The following is a 14,936-nucleotide window of genomic DNA, read 5'->3' as shown; positions in this document are numbered from 1 at the left end:
TTAACTTTGCCTTCTTCTCATTTGAAGAAGACTCCAAGTTCTTTTATTTTTATTTGTTGCTTTTATTTTTAAAATGCTTGTTAAAACCTGCTTTCTCTCCTTTGATTGCCACAGGCTCCCATCATCTCCCATGTAGATTAATCTTGTACTGTTGCCTGGGTTAACCTCAGAAAAATGAAGCAACTGACCAATTATTTAGATGATACCATACTATACCATTCTTTTGTTTAAAAATAACCAGTGTTATTTTTAGGCAGTCAGAAGACTGCCTTACATCTACCCTCTTAATCTTCAGTGGTCACTATTCTTCCTGCTTATCCCCACAGCATACACTCTCATGTTGGCCACATTGGGTTTTGGACACTTTCTAACATCTGTTTCTGCACATGATTTTCCTTCAGTCTGGAATGCCCTTCTAATCCTCTTGGCAAACGCCTATTCATCCTTCAATACCCAACACAAATGTCCCCTCCTTAGTGAAATCACCATACACTCCTCTGAACAGTCTATATCACACCCTCCTCTGTGGTCCCACAGTATTTTTAGAAACTCTTTTTCAAATCATATTTGCTGTATAATTCTAATTTACTGTGTTTCTCTCACTAGTCTTTGAATTCTGGGAGGCCAAGAATCGAGTTGTTATTCCTAGCACTTAGTGCCATGTCTGCCATATGACTGGCACTTAGTAGATGTTGAATCAATAAATAAATCAATGAATGACAAAATACATGTTGCTGGGTGACCAAATCTTTTTATTGCCTGACTAGCCCTTTGCTTTGTACAGTTGACCTTTGAATAACGCATAGGTTAGGGGTGCCAGCCACCTCACAGTTGAAAATCAGCATATTTAATTTTACAGTTGGTTTTCCTCATCCTTGGTTCCACATCTGTAGATTCAGCCAACAACGGATGGTATAGTACTGTAGTATGTATTTTTTTAAAAAACCCATGCATAAATCTAAGTAATATTGCTATTTAATATAAACGTTATTTGTCAAGTCAGTTAGCAGAGGATTACCACATATTCAACACACACAGGAAATAAATTTCTAGCAAAGTTTAAACTTCATGCCCTATCTTCTACATCAGTAATACAATCTATACACAGAGATATATGTATTAACAGAAAATACTACTTATTCTAGTAGATGGAAACATGAATAAAAATGAAAAGAGACACTTTCATAAAAATGAAAAAAGTACACTCAAAGAAGTCCAAGGAGGATCCAGCAATCCTATTTCTGGGTATGTACTCAAAAGAATTGAAAACAGCATCCTGAAAAGATATTTGTACACCCATGTTCATAGCAGCATTATTTACAATAGCCAAAAGGCAGCTGCCACGAATAGATGAAGAGATGAACAAAATGTGGTATATATAGCTGACCCTTAAACATCATGAGTTTGAACTGCACAGGTCCACTTATACGTGGATTTTTTTTTCCTTAAGTAAATATTCCAGTACTACATAATCTGCAGCTGCGTGACTCTGCAGATACAGAGGTGCTGCAGATATGGAGGGCTGGCTTTAAGGTATACTTGGATTCTCAATTTTGTAGAGGGTTGGCGCTCCTCTATGTTGTCTAAGGATTAACTGTACATACAATGGAATATTATTTCTCTTTAAAAGGAATGAAATTCTTATACATGTTACAATATGAATGAACCTTGAAACATTATGCTCAATGAACTCATTCACTCATTAAAAGACAAATACTGTATGATTCCACTTAAATGAGGCACCCAATAGTCAAAATTCACAGAAACAGAAGTAAAATGTTCATTGCCAGTGGCTGGAGGGAGGGGAAAAATAAGCAGTTATTAATAGGTACACAGTTAAAAGGATGGATGGTGGTGATGGTTGTACAACAGTGTGAATGTAGTTAATACTACTGAGCTGTACACTTAAAAAAAAGCTAAGATGGTAAATGTCATGTTATGTGTATTTCACAACGAAAAAAAGAAGTCAGTCCAGTGAGTCCCATACCACAGCTACCAAGAGACTTCCCGGGGCTGTACGATGTAGCCTGTGCTGACATGAAGCTGTCCCTTTAACTCCGGATGAGACCACGGGTCTGGCTCTCACCTGATTTATCTGCAGAATCTTCAAATTCCACGAGGAAAGAGTACCCGTTATTCCAGATGTGGAGGCAGGTGGTCGGGTCATAAGAGATGGTGAGCGGTTGTAAGCCAGGATCGTAGACACTGTCCTTCCACCGGATGTTGATGGGCGACTGGCGCTCACCCGCCGGGGCCAGGTCCACTTTCTCCCAGAGCGGGTGCACTAGGAGAAAGCACATCGGGGCTGTCATGGAGAGGCCCACGAGCTGGAATCCTCACCGCGGGGGTCATATGGGCCCACGGAGGTGTGTCCTCTGAGTTCACGTCTTATGGGAGCCAGCTGTGAGGATTAGGCAGACATCCTGCAAAGCCTGGCCAGACGCTAGCATTGCTAAGGTCCCTGGAGTTCTGTCTGTCACTTGCGTAGCTATGACACTGTAAGTTCAGGGGTACACGCACACTCGGTCTCACACGGCATCACTGGTGCTGATTTTTCTACCAGAGTCAAGCGCTAGGTCTTTGTGGCAAGTCTCTGAGAAATCTCAACAAATTCCTTGTAATAAAGAGAGCTATGCACCTGTGATGCACAGACTCCACGTGCGTAATTCGGGTTGTCCAGGTCTCTGCCCTTGAGAAGCAGCATGGATGGGCAGAACCAAGACCAGCAGGAAAACCAGACAAAATATGAATTGAGATAAATCATGACCAGTGCCCCTCTGTACCTCATCCCACCGCCGAGAACGAGCCTGAGGATTTGAGAAAGTGACAAGGCAGCTGCAGCCCAGTCAAACCCCTCTGTGCATGGCAGGGTCCCTGGTACTCCACTTGTCAGAAAAAAACAGGCTTGCCTCTGGTTTCCTCTTACACGGGACATGGTTCTCTTCCTGAGATAGCTGCCGCAAGTGGGATTCTACAAGTGGCCCGCAGTATAGACACAGAGCGTGCCAAGGTAGTTTCTAGACCAGTGGTTCTCACAGGAGGGAGCTATGGGGACTCCAGGGGACATTTGGCAATGTCTGGAGACACTTTGAGTTGTCCGACTGGAGGAGGGTGCTACTGACATCTAGTGGCTAGAGGCCAGAGATGCAGCTAAACATCCTACATAGTAGCAGAACAGGCTTTCACAAGAATTATATAGTCCCAAATATAAGTAATGCCAAAGTTGAGAAATCTTGGTCTAGAGCCAAAAGCAACAGGCAAACTGCATATCATCTCTTCTCTAGAGAGGTCTGAACCCAATGTTATGGGTTTTCTCCCTCGCTATAAAGTAACTCCTGAAGAACAAGAACTTACTTGAGAGCAGGAGAACTTTCTGTTTCAGAAATCTAAAGTGAAAAATGGGGGGAACTGGCACCATATAATTATATTATTATTGGATTGGAATGCAGATTCCTTGCAGGCAGGAGCCGTGTCTTCCTTCCCCTTTATTGTGCCCTGTAGCTCCTAATTTGATAAATGCCCTTTAATCTGAGCATGGATTATCCAAATGGTATTGTTGGGTTAAAAAGCTGTATTTGGTTAGTTTTTAGTTTGGTATTTTAAAGCTTCCAGAAACCCCCAGAACAGCCCTGACTCAGTCTTAAAGCTGACCGCCAGCAGAGACCTGACATTTCCCCTGAGACGCCCAGAGGGGGGCTGAGGCTTTAAGCATTCACACCCTTCAAAACCAGCTGGTGAGGGTCTGTCTCCCATGGAGACTAGGGAAGTCGGGAATGATGAGCAGATCCCTAAGACGATGCCCTGTTTCACCTTTAATTGGCCCCCACTTTGTTCAGGAAATGCCTAGAATCTTCTCCCTCACCCACACAAACAGCAGCCTGAGGAAACCAGGCCTGTTCCTTCAGTGGCTCTTTTATGGTCATAACACTCATCAATTCACGCCCTTCAGTTCACAAGTTTAGCTTCCAGGCTTTCTCCCACTCACCTCCTCCTTTAGGAACCCAGACAACTACAACCCAACCCCCTACAACTATCAGGGAACCCTTGGTCACCATCCTCTTAGTGAAGCCAGCTTTTGCCCAGGGCTTGTTTTACTAAAGATAAATTCACATTTTTGTTCTCTTCTCTCTTCCTGTATTCTAACAAAGTAGAAGTTAAAATGATTTCTTGGTAATTGCTCAGACTTTCCCTCCAAGTAGGAAGGTGATTATATGCTCTAATGGAGCCTGTGTTTCCAGCTTCTTCTGTGGGGAAAATGAAATAAACAGAGCTAGTGATTCTGTCCACCAAGGTTTAAGGGGTGACACCACACTGTCATTAGGAAGAGTTCACTAATGTGCTAAGAGCAACACAATCCCTCTAGATTCCATAGTGAAGATGTGCTTGCCTTTAGTCCTTATGTACCTGACTGGTCCTGGCTTTGCTTTACTTTGTGCTTGTACCACCTTCAGCTCCTGCCTCTGAGGTGTCTGTCTTTCAGCATCATGCCTGCCTTAGCCCCTTAATTCCTATTCCTCCTCAGAAATCAATTTCCCCTCATTCAGTTCAGGTTTGGCTCCTATTTTTGGCTTCTCGCCTCTTCAGCAAGTGTCATTTCCATACCTCTCTGATTATCCTCTTAAACAATCCCCTCTTATTAATCATTGCATTCTGATCTTTTCCTTCAAAACGTTTATTACCACAGGTATAATGATAATTATATGCATGTATGCATACTTATCTGCTGCCCCTCTAGTTCCCCCCTAGCTGGCTTTTAATCACTGGCTTGTGGACTGAATGTACAAAATAAAGACCATTCTGGGACGGGTTTGAGAGGATAACAGGCAGGAAGGCTAGGGGCCCCCAAACGGAGGAAATAGGCTGCAAGTGTCAGACATTTTTTCTCTCTCTTAAGCAGCAGGAAGAAACAAACTTCAAGAGTCAGATGTTTTTCCCTTCTCTGTATGAAATTAAAAGGTGGTTTCCTTTAAAATTCTGTGTTGCCGTGACAACACCTGGTTCCACTAGAACTAAACTTTTCTCAAACCTTGAGCTAACCAATGTGTTTTTCTTATGGAAATGTTTTTCTTAAGCTATGTTAATGAACTATGTATTTACCTTAGACTCCCTCTTTCTTCAGGTCTATTCGGCTTAAGACTCAGAACCCACTTGACAAACCAGTATGTTTTACTCATGCAAATGTTCTCTTAAGCTGTGTTAATGAGATTATGTATTTACTAGGAAACCTACCTTTCTTCAAGATTCATGTCAGTCATTTTAGGGCCCAGGATGACTCACCTTGTGCCAATGTTATCTCAAAATGGATGTTGTGGGGGATGTGCCTGATGCCACTCAGTTTTGAGACATTTCCTTTCTCTATTAGCAGCCTGCTAGTAAGTATATAACTTCCTGCTAAAGACTAGCAGCGGGGCACTCTTTCTGCCCCTTTCTGATATCTCCGTCAGAAGCTTTCTCTATCTCTTTTATACATTAATAAAACTTAATTACACAAAAGCTCTGAGCAGTCAAGCCTCGTCACTGGCCCCGGATTAAATTCCTCTCCTCTGGAGGCCAAGAATCCTGGCGTCTTTCAAGGATCAGCAACGACCTTTCAGGTTCATTCCTGTTTTACCTTTATTTCCTTTTACTCTGCTGAGCACATTGTTTTTTCCTTAAGGATTTTTGAGGTTTATCTCTTCTTTGCCCAGCCCATGACCACCAGCCTCGTTTAGGCCCCTACACCATACACTTTTCCTCGAAGAAAAGTCCTTTTGCTCACTTTTCCTCTTTTACTGTTAGGAGAAGCACACTGATTGAAACCAACCACCCTGGCCAGGCACCATAGTAACCATTTGCATGAGCTGTTTTATGACAGGAGATCCTGATAAGGAATACGGAACTAATAAGCCACCACCAACCGGAAGAGTTCGGGAAAGGTTGAAAAGAGACACCCCATGTCCGTCCACTTCCCAGAATCCCTCTCGCCAGCATCCATCTTGGCTGAGCGATGCATGAGCCACCAGGAAACACTCTGAATTAGAATAATTGGCCAAAGACCACCCGGAAACTAATCCCATCACCATAAAACCCGAGACTGCGAGCCACAGGGCAGAGCAGTTCTCCTGGGTTCCTTTACCCTACTGTTCTCCACCCGGGTGCCCTTTCCCAATAAAATCTTTTGCTTTGTCAGCACGTGTGTCTCCTCGGACAATTCATTTCCGAGTGTTAGACAAGAGCCCAGTTTCGGGCCCTGGAAGGGGTCCCCTTTCCTGCAACATTACTACCCTCTACTATGTTTTGCCATCCATCAGTTTTCCTAAATTACCACCTTCATTATGTTGTTCCCACGTTAAAGACTATGTGAAATTCAAACTTCGGTGTCCAGGCACCAAGGTTTTCATATTAGTAACCCACCATGCCCATCTAATTTTATTTCTCATCCTTCCCAAACTCTGGTCTTGCCACGCTATTCCAGAACCTTGCCAGGTTACTCCCATTGGTCAGTCAGTGAGATGTGCTGAAAATGTAGGATATAGGCTACCCCACTGGGCTTTGAAGACTTACTCATGTAAACTAGCTCACTAATTTTATATTGATTACATGTTATAGTAATAATATTTTGGATATACTGAGTAGTATATTATGCACATGTGTGCATGCTCAGTTGTGTCTCTTCGTGACACCATGGACTGAAGCCCACCATACACCTCTGTCCATGGAATTTTCCAGGCAAGAATACTAGAGTGGGTTGCCATTTACTACTCCAGAGGGTTCTTTCCTGGGACCAAACCTGCATATCTTGTGGCTCCTACATTGGCAGGCAGATTCTTTACCACTGTGCCACCTCAGAATTTGACCTGTTTCTTTATCCTTCACTTAGTGTGACTATTAAATCAGAAGAGTACATGTGGCTTGCATTATATATCTTTTGGACATTACTGCTTTATACTGTCATTAACCTTTTCTCCTGTATCTTGCCCTGTACTGTCCTTTTTCTTGAGATATGCTGTTTCCTCATCAAATTGAATGCCATCCTAGTGGGCCTAGGGCTACTGCAGTGAGGGTGTACACAGGGACCCTCCATGTGACTTTGCTGAGGATGGTCACAGAATCACAGACTGCCTTGTTAGAGCATCAGGGCTCTAAGAGGCACTTTGACGCTGAGCCCAGGTAACCACAGCATCACACGCAGTTACCACCACAGCAGACTAAGGCCCACGCTTCCTGGTGGTCAGTTTAGGGCTATTTGCTAGGGCGCTGTAGCTGCAAATACCCCTGAGGCTGTTAATTAAATCCAAAAGGTTCTTAATGCATCCATTGTTTCTCAAGATGATTTGAAAGTTAATGGAAAACAATATAGTCTGGGTATCCCAGCCCATATTATCAGGGGAATAATGGAATTCTTTGTGAAGACACTGCAAAACAAGCTTTTTTCCAGGCTTTATTAGTGTTCTTCAAAATTAATTAGAGAAATAATAGAACAGTTTTCTAACATAGTTCAGTTATAATATTGACCAGTCCTGTCAAATAGAAGTTTCTCTGCTAATGGAAATTTCCACAGGTGGCCATACAATCTGAATACATTATTTACATGTAAATACATACATGTGGCTGATAGCTACATTTTATACATTGCTATTCTATTCCAATTTGTTTTAAAAATAAATGTTCCTCTTCTGTCTAAAACAAGGGAGATCATGAATGTTAAGAATCAATAGAATAGTAACGAATCTGTACCATTTCCATTCTAGATGGTATTCTTTACATTTCATTAAATTAAAAATTAGTATTATTAAACCTATTTCCCAATGGTCTAAGATCTCATACCTAAATGTTTTTTATCAGACAAAAAATTAGGCTAAATTTCACTAGATGATACATGAAATGTAATTGATTTTCTTTTCATTTTGGGTAACTGGTGCAGGATTTTATCTTTATTTTATCATATAACCAGTCCGCAGGGTTAGGACTGTCAACATTTACTGTCTGTAACTTGAGATCACAGCAAATAGCAATTTGAGTTGACACCAGTGACTGCCTGGGGCTGATGGGAAGTGAAGGTAGAGCACAGGGCACAGGCCCCAGTGAAACACTGCTTCTCAACCTGCCATACCCTCCTCTTCCTCAGTCAGTCCTCACTGTGCTCCCCAGATCCTGAAAATGGTCAGACATCTGAGGGAGCTGCTGAGCATATGACATGATGATGGTGGTGATGACGTAACAACTGTGGTACTGGAGGTAGCTGCCAGCACTAAGTTCTTGCTGTGTGGGAGGCGCTCGCTAAGGACTTTGAACATTAACTAACCCCCAGTGGTCTTGGATCACAAGTGTATTGGGCCTTCCTCTGGGGTACTAAGCCTCCAGAATCAATGAGTATTGTCTTCCTAACCAAATGATGAGGGACCAGGATATCCAAACAGGACATGCTCAGTGGCCCAGGGCAGCAAAGACCAATATTCTCTTGGGTGAAACAAGGAGGCACAGTGTAATATGTGAAAACCACAATCAAACAGTGAGTCTCACCTGTTTCTTCTAGTAAGTAACAAATAAGAACATTTCATCTGATGTGGGAAATTAACCAAAAGAAGTCCCCCTGGGACTTCCCTGGTGGTCCGGTGGCTAAGATCCTGCATTTCCAATTTCCAACTAGATCCCACATGCTGTTCAAAAAGGATCCCATGTGTTGCAACCAAAGATTCCGAGTGCTGCAACTAAAACCCAAATAAACATAAAAATAAATATAAAAAATGTTTATTAAAAAAACAGAATTCCCCCACCTACCTAAGCCACTACTTTTGGGGTTTTGTCAGCACTAAAAGGAGCAAACTATCCTAAAGCCATGAGCATACTTGATTTACTTTCATCATTGTATAAATACAAAAAAGTAAATACTTTCTGTAAATATAAACAAACAAGAAAATAAGGAATACCATCACACACAAGATTTAGTAACTAGATAAGTATGACTACTTTTTTCCATTTTTAGCCTTAGACCACAAAGTGCCAGTGTTGAGAAGAAGCCATGCTGGGGAGGATGTGGGCTTGCTGGTAGGAAGCCACACCCAGCAACCAGAAATTTATTATGACTCAGGCCAGTTTGGTTTAATGAGAACACAGTCAATGATGGAAGAAACAAAATAAACTTACAATAAAAATATATATATGAAGCAGTTTCAAGGCAATGGATTTAGCTAGATTGGCATTGCTCATAAATTCCTTTTTTAATGTGCAAATAAGGTCAGAGAGAGTAAGCCCAAGGAGGAAAAGTCGAGAAACCTACAATCTGGAAGCAAGCCAACACTGGAAAACTGTGTGGATTCACTGTGAATGGTGGAAAATATAGAAAATAACTATTTGGCAGATACACTTAACCAGCGCATTAAACTCATGTCTCCACCATCACATACATTATCCTCTCCTATCATCCCAGGGGTTCTGTGCCAGTGTCACTTTGCCTCCAGGGGACCTTTAGGGAGGTCTTGGGACAGTTAGGGATGCCATGCAACATCTGTGTGCACAGTCCAGCCCCAACAGCACGGAATGAGCACCCAATGGCAGCAGTGCCGTGGAGTCAGGGAAGACCATCTGCCACCTCCCCTGATCTGCGGGTCACAGCAAAGCACACACGGGCTGGTCAGCTACAAGTAATTCTTCTGCAATTTCTAATGAGGGATGGAATGTTCCAGAGTACATCATCATGATGTGTGCCTCAGACTTAGGTCAGCTGTAGTTCAATAAAGTTAGGGGGAACAGAGAAATAATGGGGTATTCTCCTCAAGGCATCTAATCCCAGTCTGGAATGCCACTGACATCAGAGCTGCACACACTCAACATACATGACTCTTAGGAAACAACCAGGCTTCCGCTCTGTCCAGGCAGCCGTGTACTCACAGACTCGGTTCCAGGATGTGTGCAGGTGTAGAGGCTGCAAGGCCTTGCAGACGTGGACCTCGGAATCTGGAACCTTCTCCAGTGTCTTGCATGGAGAGGCTTGAAGAATGGCCCTCAGGTGACTCATCACCATCTTTAGCTTAAAATCTTGATCAGCTCCCAAGCAGCTTGCAGAAATCTAATAACCTAGAGGCAGAAGGACAGAGGAAGGAAAGCCATAAACAATAGAGGTCTCGATCATGTGGAAAACATCATTCAGATTGTTTGTATGGGGAAGGCGGAGGTAAATATGGTAGGAGTGGAGTAAACCAGGAGGAGGGTAGTAGGAGATGAGGTCCAGAGGTAGTGGATGCCGTATCAAGGAGACATCTAGGCCATTGTAAAGGTTCTTTCTCAGGGTTTCTCAGCTTAGGCATTGTTGACATTTTTGACTAGATAAGTCTGTTGTAAAGAACTGGTCTTTGCACTGTAGCATGTTTAGAAGCATCCTTTGTCTCTACCTACTAGATACCAGTGGTACCCTCCATCCAACTGTGACAACCCAAAATATCCTCAGGCATTGCAGATGTCCCCAGGAGAACAGGAGTCGCCTTTGATTGGGAACTACTGCTCTATGCAAAATGGGAACACAATGAGGTTTTTGGAGTAGAGGAGGAATTTAATGATATACATTTAAAAAATATAATTCAGGGTGGCCTATTGGAAAATGACCAGAATGTAAGAAAGAAACAGGGACCCCATTCAGGATAATCCAGGGGCTACAACTAAGGACGCTGCAGTGGACGTGGTGGGAAGTGGTTGGGCGTTGGCTGTATCTTGGGGACACAGCCTGTAAGATGTGAAAGAAAGCAGTCAAGGAACACTGGCAGATTCTTGGCCTAAACAACTGCAAGGATGGAGTTGCCATGAACTGAGACGGGAAGGCTGTGTGTGGAAAAGGTTTTGGGTGGGAAATCCGTAGATTGGATTTGGGTATGTGGAGTTTTTAGTGAAATTCCGATAATTCAAGTGAGAGAATATGGTAGAATAGTCTAGCTCATGGTAGAACGAGGATGAATCCCTGAACAGAGAAACAGAACCTGGCACAGCAGTCGAGGGAAAGATGGTGCTCTTATTGCTAACCCTACTGGATTTGAGGTACTGGGGCAGCGGCAGGCAAGAGCAGAGGTCTAGGGAGAGTTGGCAATGCAGCGCTGGTGCTAAGGAGACTTGAGGCTAGAAAGAGAAGCAAAATCCCCTCCCCCAGGGGTAACAGGTGTCTAGAGGGAGACTAACAAAATGGAGTGATTAGGGAGGCCTAGAGAAAGGGAAGTCAAATGCAATCAAGGAAGGAAGGGAGCATGAAAGGTCAGGGGCAAGGAGGGTTCCAGGGAAATCCCAATAGAAAATTTAGCTAATGCTAGGGCGTCCCTAGTGGCTCAGACAGTAAAGAATCAGCCTGCAATGCAGGAGACCTGGGTTTGATCCCTGGGTTGGGAAGATACCCTCTACAAAGTAATGGCAATCCACTCCAGTATTCTTGCCTGGAGAATTCCCCATGGACAGAAAAGCCTGATGGGCTGCACCCCATGGGGTAGTAATGAGTCGGACACAACTGAGTGACTAAGCACAGCACAGGCTACAATACCTGTAACAATACAAGAGATTATTTATGTCAAGATATATGCTTCAGAAAGATCCTTATCAGAAAAATGTTTATGAATTTGCACCTAGAGTATAAACTGCAAAATTTAGCATTAAAAGTAAACTAATACTCATTATTAACTAGGCCATGGGTGAATCCTGGAATGTATAAATGTACAGTAATCTCAAGCTGTATTTTGTTATACAGGCACAGGAAAGATGTGCCCATGACGTGGATGGACCCCAGGGAAGGTAAGCTTTCTGTGCTACATCCCCTTTGCTATCATTGATTATTTATATATGTTCTTAGATTTTATTTACACCTTCCTTATCTGCTGTTTTGCAGACAGAAATCCATGAATGAAAAGAGATTCCAAAAACCTTTTAAAATAATTTGTAGATTATTTATTAAATGCCTTGGCTCTCAAACTCTGCCTGATTAAGCCATTTATACTTTGCAAAACAGAAAAAAATAACCCAACTAAAGGTTCTAATTACGTTGAAAACAAATTTCTTGATTCTCATCAAATGGACTGTTGACTTTTTGCCTTCTGATTTAGAAAGGAAGATAACCTTTTCCAATTCTCTGAAGTTTTAATTATATGTTTCCTTATCTTGACTGAGAAAGATTATGATCCCAATATGGGGTTATCAAAAGTTAAGTTTATAATTGTTTAATGCGCTGCAACTAATTGCTCCAGTGGAATTTCCCTCTTTCCATCAGATGTCCTCAATATTCATATTTAGTCAAAAGGAACTCAACTCTTATTGTACTCCAAGTATAAGTGGTGGCAGCCTTTTGCCTGGCTCCAGGAACATCGGGGCAGATGTGCACAAGCACAGCAATGGTGCTCTTGCTTCTTGCAGCCTTTAGATGAATTTTAGACCTGGTACTGAGTTTAAATTTCTGAGTAAAGTAGGAAAGCCTTAAAAGTTGAAAGGTTTTCATTTCCAAAATACTCAGGAACAGTGTAGCTCTTTATTAGGGCCCAGAAGGGAGACTAAGCGGGGAGGGGGGAAAGCAGATGAATGAACTTTGGTAAGCTGTGGACTTCAATGCAGGCTGAGAATAGAGACCGTTCTGAGGGATGTGCAGGGGCAGCTTATGGGTAGGGTGAAAGCTTTCACCAGATTCCCGAGTTCCTTCCATATTCCATCAAGAATTTTAAACAGCACAGTGGAGATGACCAGGTTGTCAGCAAAGGAAAAAGGGGAAGCAGAAAACAATGTGGTTTACAGTGGTTGACAGAGAATGAATCCTACTCAACATATCGTGAACACATCTTTGTTATCTCCCCATGTTTTTCAAGCTTTTCAGCAAAAATAAACAAGAGGAAATTACATTAATAACATATCGTGAACACATCTTTGTTATCTCCCCATGTTTTTCAAGCTTTTCAGCAAAAATAAACAAGAGGAAATTACATTAATAACAAGGGCTTTCCAGCATCCTTAGAGCAGTAGCTTTTACTTTATTTTTTGGCCTCCCTGCACCTTAGTTTCCAGACTACGGATCAAACCCGTGCCCCCTGCAATGGAAGCTTGGAGTTTTAACCACTGGACCACAAGAGAAGTCTGAGAGCAGTAGCTCTTAACTCATGCCACAAAGAATCACAGCCACCACCAACAACTGTATTTGGTAGACTCTTCCCCTCTAGCTCCAGGACTGGACACAAAAGAAAAACAATAGAACTGAGGAGTAGAGAAGGCTTAGATATGGCCACAAGACATAGCTGCTGATCCTCTGCTCTGAGAGTGGTTGTGAATCTGTCCATAGCCCTTGGCATAATCAGGGAGAAGATCAACAATGCAGATATGTCTGAATCCCAGTTTGTAGGACTCGATCACTGAAACTGCAAGCCCCTCACTTCCCAAACTCTCTGGGACACCTGTTCTACTTTTAAATGCACAAAAGGGGGGTGTAGTTTTCTGGAGACTCTCATAGCGGAAGAACAGGATTAGATGAGGGAAGGAGTGATTTCCTGCTGCTTTCTCCTCCATCCTACAGAGAAGCCCCGCCGGGACTGGCCTTCTCTAGAGGGGCCAACAGCTGTCCCGGGTCCGGAGCCCACTGCAGCGCATGGTAATGTGTAGAAAAGGATCCCTGCTCTCTCTACTAAGTGACGCTCCCCTGCGCCCACGCTCCACTTAACCGCCCGACCTTATCCGAAGATTTCCCAGAGCGGAAACCCCTGTTTGCCACCAGGATGCGAGGGTCATGCGTGTGGCCATCTTGTCTACGCCCCCTGTCGCCTAGATACGCCCCTCACGCCGCAACACGTCATTTCGCTTATCCTAGTCACGGCCCCGCGCGCTCCGCCCACGTCCCGACGAAGCCGGAAGTCCTCCCCCGCCCCCGGCCACACTCCCCGTGTCGGAGCCCGAAAGTCTTCTCCGCCCAGCCCTCCACCTGCTCTTTTCCCTGATTGTACCGCTGCTGCCATCTCTCCGGGCTTCCAGCCGCGGTAAGGAGCCTGCGCGGTAAGTTGGTCCCGCCTCTGGCCTCCGCGTGGGCCCACCCTTCCTTGGAGCTGGACCTTGTTTGTCGCACTCCTTAGAGCGTCAAAGCCACGCCCCTACGCACCATCCACGGCCACGTTCACGGTACGTCCTTACGCTCCGCCTACACCAGGGCCCGCCTTTCTGTTACGTCACATGCGTCTCGTACGCCACTCCTCCCCACCGACACTGATCAGAATCCTTTCACATTCTTTTTATCCTTCGGGTCATGTTTGTTGAGCTGACACCACGCCACTCCCTTTGTGCTTCTGTCTCTGCCTCCACTCTGACAGTTTAATCTGCCCTCTGCCTGAGCTCACACCCCGCAGGCTCGACCAACTCTGTCTTGCGCTTATGAGCGACTATGCCACGCCCTTCACGTGCCGATTGAGTCCAACATTTTCCGGTCACGCCTCCGTGTTACTCCTAGGCCACTCCCCTCCTGACGTGGCCGTCGCTGACGCTCCTTCCCACGGTGTCCAGGCCCGTCCCTCAGTTCCTTGCCGCACCACATGATCCTGAGGTGCTCGTTGATCACACTAACTCCGCGCACGCGCGTTTCTCTGTATTCATTCCGTCGTGGCCACTCCCTGGATTCCCAGGACATTGCAGTTCTGGTTACACTCTTGGCAGATCCACGCCCCCTGCTCTCCCCTTCTTGGCGGAACCTGATCTTGAGAAGCCTCAGAGAAGCGGGCGGAGCTTATGAATTTCTGGAGGAAATCGTCCAGGTCTCTCAGAGCTAGATGTTGGCGTCTTTTACAGGGTGAAAGGAATTTGGAGGTTTCTGCTTCTCGCCTAAAAATAGGTTTGCTTCATATTTCTCCGAGTTCCAAACACCACAACTCCAAGAGCAGAAACCGGGTAGGAAAGGTAACTGAGGACCAACTGAAACTATGTTCCTACCAGCTCACCAACCGAGTTTAAATAGCGGGCTGCATGGA

The 14,936-nt window shown here is 44.2% G+C and overlaps 1 protein-coding gene across 4 annotated transcripts; it reads right to left on the bottom strand.

Moving 5' to 3' along the window:
• Positions 1–731: 731 nt before the first annotated feature.
• Positions 732–14,198, bottom strand: LOC129639909 (carbonic anhydrase 5B, mitochondrial-like). Of its 4 annotated transcripts, none has more exons than XM_055565211.1 (3): positions 14,078–14,198; positions 9,871–10,056; positions 732–2,284 (listed from the first exon to the last, which is right to left on the bottom strand). In XM_055565211.1, the coding sequence occupies exons 2-3, from the start codon at positions 10,001–10,003 to the stop codon at positions 2,052–2,054; spliced, it is 366 nt and encodes a 121-aa protein (XP_055421186.1). In that variant the 5' UTR covers positions 10,004–10,056; positions 14,078–14,198; the 3' UTR covers positions 732–2,051. The 4 variants fall into 4 exon arrangements, with proteins under 4 accessions (XP_055421186.1, XP_055421183.1, XP_055421184.1 ...); XM_055565208.1 differs by lacking the exon at positions 14,078–14,198 and adding an exon at positions 13,926–14,059; XM_055565209.1 differs by lacking the exon at positions 14,078–14,198 and adding an exon at positions 13,904–14,033.
• Between the last annotated feature and the right edge of the window lie 738 nt (positions 14,199–14,936).

Source organism: Bubalus kerabau, chromosome X (assembly GCF_029407905.1).
Source record: "Bubalus kerabau isolate K-KA32 ecotype Philippines breed swamp buffalo chromosome X, PCC_UOA_SB_1v2, whole genome shotgun sequence".
Taxonomy (NCBI): Eukaryota; Metazoa; Chordata; class Mammalia; order Artiodactyla; family Bovidae; genus Bubalus; species Bubalus kerabau.
The sequence above is the reverse complement of the archived record's forward strand: the minus strand, read 5'-3'. Positions and strand labels throughout refer to the sequence as shown.

Excerpts from the sequence above, each read along its gene's own strand:
- LOC129639909 (XM_055565211.1), bottom strand. The coding sequence starts at position 10,003 with ATGGTGATGAGTCACCTGAGGGCCATTCTTCAAGCCTCTCCATGCAAG. Across the intron at positions 2,285-9,870 it reads CACATCCTGGAACCGAGTCT|TGCACCCGCTCTGGGAGAAA; the intron begins GTGAGTACACGG and ends GCTTTCTCCTAG.